Source organism: Drosophila rhopaloa, unplaced genomic scaffold (genome assembly GCF_018152115.1).
Source record: "Drosophila rhopaloa isolate 14029-0021.01 unplaced genomic scaffold, ASM1815211v1 contig_3, whole genome shotgun sequence".
Classification (NCBI taxonomy): Eukaryota; Metazoa; Arthropoda; class Insecta; order Diptera; family Drosophilidae; genus Drosophila; species Drosophila rhopaloa.
The window spans coordinates 8254403-8259527 of NW_025335123.1; the positions used below are offsets into that span (position 1 = coordinate 8254403).

At 38.6% G+C, this 5125-nt stretch overlaps 1 protein-coding gene across 1 annotated transcript; it reads right to left on the bottom strand.

The window, feature by feature from the left end:
• Nucleotides 1-3857: 3857 nt before the first annotated feature.
• On the bottom strand, nucleotides 3858-4728 carry LOC108046398. The gene is made up of 2 exons (XM_017126050.1): nucleotides 4634-4728; nucleotides 3858-4569 (listed from the first exon to the last, which is right to left on the bottom strand). The coding sequence occupies exon 2, from the start codon at nucleotides 4557-4559 to the stop codon at nucleotides 3978-3980; it is 582 nt and encodes a 193-aa protein (XP_016981539.1). The 5' UTR covers nucleotides 4560-4569; nucleotides 4634-4728; the 3' UTR covers nucleotides 3858-3977.
• Between the last annotated feature and the right edge of the window lie 397 nt (nucleotides 4729-5125).

Below are 5125 nucleotides of genomic sequence, written 5' to 3' on the forward strand. Positions count from 1 at the left end.
TTATCAAAAAAGCGAAAATCGGTCAAAAAAAAATGTTTTCCAAATCCACCTAAAATTGATAGTTTAGGTCCCCAGCTGCACAAAACAGTCATTCTCTTGGCTGTGCGTCGTATTTTGAACGAAAAACCATTAAAAAAGTTTTCTTATGTCCAAAATTCAAACGCCAGTTTCAGTTTTTTGAGGAAAATACTGGGAAATTAAGGTTAAATGTTAGAATGTCATTACTCGTTGAATCCGTTATAAAATTTCCAATTAATTGACATTCACAGCTGAACCATTTTTTGTACACCAATTTAAAAAAAGAATAATGGTGAAACCTTTATGACAAATACGAAAATCGGTCAGAAAGAAACATTCAAACTGAGCTCGCAGTTAATTACTGAACTTATTTTAGTCCTACAATGCTTAATCATCGTTTCAATAATTTATGTTTTTCTCAGCTCCAAAACTCTATCTCCTTGCCTTTACTGTCCATCAATGGCTTTAGAATAATTACCCCACCATTACGTATCTCCTGAATTAAGACCAGAACTCCCTCGAACCCCGAACCCCGAACCTCTCACTCAAAAACCCACACCCCATTTGTTTGACTTTCCTCCACTATTTGCCGTGGGCATTCCCCTACAAACTCTTGAGATTCCCGAAATGCTCTCGGCTCACCTTCGAATGCCCAGTCAACTGGGCCAGAAAGCCACCCACCGGCAAATGGCCCGACCGAAAAATATTTAATTTATGCAAAACAAGAAAGGAAAGCTAACTTCGGGCGGAGCCGAAGTTGATATACCCTTGCAGAATACTCTGTAAATTATATTCTCCAAAATTATTCATATGATGCATTCTTAATACTCATAAAAAATCCCAACTTCCTAACTTTAAAAACACCAAAGTTATGACATTTCCAATCGTTCAGTTATATGTCAGCTATAGGATATAATCGGCCGATCCTTATGAAATTTGGTAGGTCGGATTGGCTGGCCCAAATATAACACCCATTAGAAAATGCCGACTTCCTAACTTTACAAACACCAAAGTTATGGCATTTCCGATCAATCAGTTATATGGAAGCTATAGGATATAGTCGGCCGATCCTTATGAAATTCGGCATGTCGGATTGATTAGCCAAATACAAAACCCATAGAAAATCCCAACTTCCTAACCTTTACAAACACCAAAGTTATGGCATTTCCGATCGTTCAGTTATATGGCAGCTATAGGATATAGTCGGCCGATCCCGGCCGTTCCGACTTATATACTGCGTGCATTTAAGGAAAGAAGGGTGTTGTGCAAAGTTTCAATTCGATATCTTTAAAACTCAAAGACTAGTTCGCGTAGAAACAGACAGACGGACTTAGACAGACGGACCAGACGGACAGACGGACAGAACGGACAGACGGACAGACGGACAGACGGACATGGCTATATCAACTCAGGAGGTGATCCTGATCAAGAATATATATACTTTATAGGGTCGGAGATGTCTCCTTCACTGCGTTGCACACTTTTGACCAAAATTATAATACCCTCTGCAAGGGTATAAAAAGCGACTATAACCTGGATATGGATATGGATGTGAATGTGGGATTATGTGTGCCGTACTACCACGAATACATTCGGGGGGAACTCGACTGTTGAGAGCTGCGGGCGGAGGCCGAGGCATTTCCATTTCCATATCCATTTCCCAGGGGCTACGCTAATTAGCCAAAAACAAAAACCCCAAAATAAAAAATACATAACTAACAATGAGCATAAAATTTGAAAAATGTTTTCATTTCTTTTCCATTTTCTATGTTCTTTTTTTGGTTTATAATTTTTTGTATTTCTTTTTTTTTTTGTGTTAACTCATATTAGAGGCATTCGTCCAGAAAACTAAATTCAAAAATGGCGCATAGTCGAAAAAAGAGCAGGTGGAATTTGAGCAGCCACCGATAAGACAACTTGAACTCGGAGACGCTTGGCTGACCGACTGATAGACTGACTGACTGACTGACTGACTAACTGACAAACTGACTAACTGACTAACTGGCAAACCAGCAAACCGACTGAATATCTGACTGATTTTCGGCTTATCCGCGACTGTACGCTGTATATATTTTGACTTCTTCGTCTTCTTGGCTTTTTCTTGTTTTTTGGGCTGTGATCCATGACCATCGCCATTTTTTATGATTTGCCAAAATAAACAGAAACTTTCTTTCCACCTTTGGTCGGGTCAAAGAGCCAAGAGATCGCCGGCAAGCTGCGTGAAAATCAAATCCATGATCAAAGTTCGCCCAAAGTAATTGCTAGGCGGTCGAAAGTTTTTGAGGGCAGAATAAACACAAAAAAGTCAGAATAAATTTGCTTAAATTTGCGCCAACAAAACTCTTTAATACTTAAATAAGATTTAAGGAGAAAAAGTTTTTAAAAAACTTTAAATTTTATCAACTAAACGTAATATATCAAAGAAAAACTATTAACTTGGAAAATTGACAATATCAATTAACCATTACTATTTAAAAAACATTACACAAGCTTAAATTAAAAATAAAAAATTTCATTGGCAAAAACACTTAAGCTAAGTTTTGTTCTTAATTTAACAGATACTATCCAAAACCTTTGGCTAAGTATGCGCTATTCGAACAAAAATTCCACACCAATGACGCCAAACAATAAAAATGTTTTTTAGATTTATTTAATTGTTTGTTGTGTTGTTTTTTTTATTTTTTGGGGCGCCAAAGCTGAAAAAAAGCGGATGCGAGTCACAGGATGTCTTCAATAAGCAAATGATCTGCATCAGCAGCATACGTATTTGTATCTGTATCTTTTTCGCATTCTGTATTTGTATCTCTGAAAACCGCGAGAGCATTAGCCTATTGCACATGCAGTGTGCAATGCATTTTTAGTGTAAGCAATAAAATTTACTTTTATTAAAGAAAAACGAACCAAATTCAAAAGAATTTTTCGCGACTTGTTTTGGCGTCGACAACGACAACGACGACCACATAAATTTAAAACCACCTACACATAAATTTTTGCTAGATACAAAAAATAAACTGCAATAATCATTGCAGCAAAAGCAACAGCAGCAACAACAGCAAGTGCAACTGTCAACTATTAAATGACATTTAACATGCCCACGAAGTGTCGCAGGGTGGAGATCTTGTGAGGGGGGGGGTGGCTGGGGGGCTTGGGGGTGGATAAGACAGGCCACCACCGCACCACCCTGCCCCACCCGCCCACCCCGCACCACCCGACCACCAGGCATTAGTTTCTTAAAATATCATTTCAAATTTGAAATCAAGTCATCAACAGCACCGCGGCGTCTCATTCCGTTCGGCTTTCCTCCTCCACTCGCCATATATCATATATATCTCGGATCCAGATTCAGATTGTGATTCTGATTCTGATTCGAGGCAGCGCTTTTTATCAGCCAGCCAGTGTATGGATAATTTCAATTATAATTTATACGCGATCATGTCGCTATTTTTAGACAAGTGACATCTCTGCCATTTTCCCAGCGTTGCCGAACTTCACATGGGGAAAAAGCCGGGCTTCACAGGAGGGTCGTGAAAATGCCAGTCCATTAATCCCGTAATCATTGGATTATCCTCTTGATCGTGACCTTTGAATAATGCACACATCATGTAATAAATTCCACTTTATTGCATGTTTAGGTACTTGCTTTTTGTACTTAGACAAAGAAACTAAATTCAAAGTACATAATGATCTAAAAGCAAATAGATTACCATTTATACATGAAATTTATAAATTTTAAGACAGACTATTTATACTATAGTTAATTAAGAAAAATCAAACAATCATGGTTTGAATTTATTAAATGCGTTTTACAGCATAATATATAATAAATAAATTTGAATAACTTTTTATCGAAAATATAATAAAAACTGTATTTAAATAAACCATGTTTTTTACATAAGATTTTAGCCTGGCCAAATATTCACATAAAAAATTATACTAATGTCAATTGAAACAGGAAGTTTTCACTTGGAATTTTCGTTTGGCTTTTTGGGGGAAGTGGTTGCTGAACTGGATGCAGAATTCTTTAGAAATACAGATTCCTCCAGATCAAGGAAATTTTGCATTATAATCTCATTCTTCTGCCGCTCAGTGTGCAATTCTCTGGCCAACTTAATCAGCTCCTTGGCTAACTCCATGGGATCGCTGACTTGTTCGAGGAGAGATTCGGGACTATCGTATCTCCTTTTCACGGGATCCTCTGAACCACCGGACATCTTGACAAAGGGAACGCACTGAATGGCCATCTCGGAATCCATGGGCCTCTGGTGGAGTAAGTTCTTCAGATGCGATTCGTATTGAGCTTTTCGGATCTTTCGTTGCTCCAGTTCGTTGCGTTTTGGCCCCAAATGCTGCATTATTTCCTCCGGTTTGCGAGGCTCCTCGGGAAGTAACTCCGTTTGCTGATCCTTGGACAAACTGCTGGTGAGAACTGTGGCCGAGGTCTTGGCACATCCCTTCATCTTATTCAAGCTTTTATGATATAAACCCAGGCGAAAGCATCGCACTCCTCCCATTATCAAGTCCTTTTGCTTCATGGGAAACATTTTAGCAATTCTAAATAAAATAAGACTCAGTTACTTCTTTTGTTTTTACCAAAAATGTAGCTACAAAATCTCACAAGTTTTTTGTTACCGAAATACTGTTTTGGATTTGAAAGGCAATGATTGAATAAGTCCGAAAGTTCCTTACTTGTCTAGGGCAGCAGGAATTAGAATCCAAGGTCTACTTGGGCCGAAAGAAATCCAACAAAAACCCAATGGCAGTTGGGGAGGTTGGGAGTTCAGAGTTCCGAGTTCCGAGTTCCGAGTTCAGAACATGCTGCCATATGGATTTGCGGCATGGCTTAGAGCACGCCATATGAGCATTACCACCCCACTTCGTCCCGAAATCGGGCACATTATTCATTATTTCGAACAACTTCATCAGCGACGAAGGAAGCGACGGGAAATTTTCTTGCATGAACTATTTGCCACATATACACATTCGATGAAAAATTAGATTTGCGTTTTGCATACAACTCAGGGCTCGAATTTACCCCACAAAAACACAAAAAAAAAGAAGAAATGAAATAGGAAAATATAAACATAACAGTTAGAAGTCGCAGTCGCAT

Excerpts from the sequence above, each read along its gene's own strand:
- LOC108046398 (XM_017126050.1), bottom strand. The coding sequence starts at position 4,559 with ATGTTTCCCATGAAGCAAAAGGACTTGATAATGGGAGGAGTGCGATGC.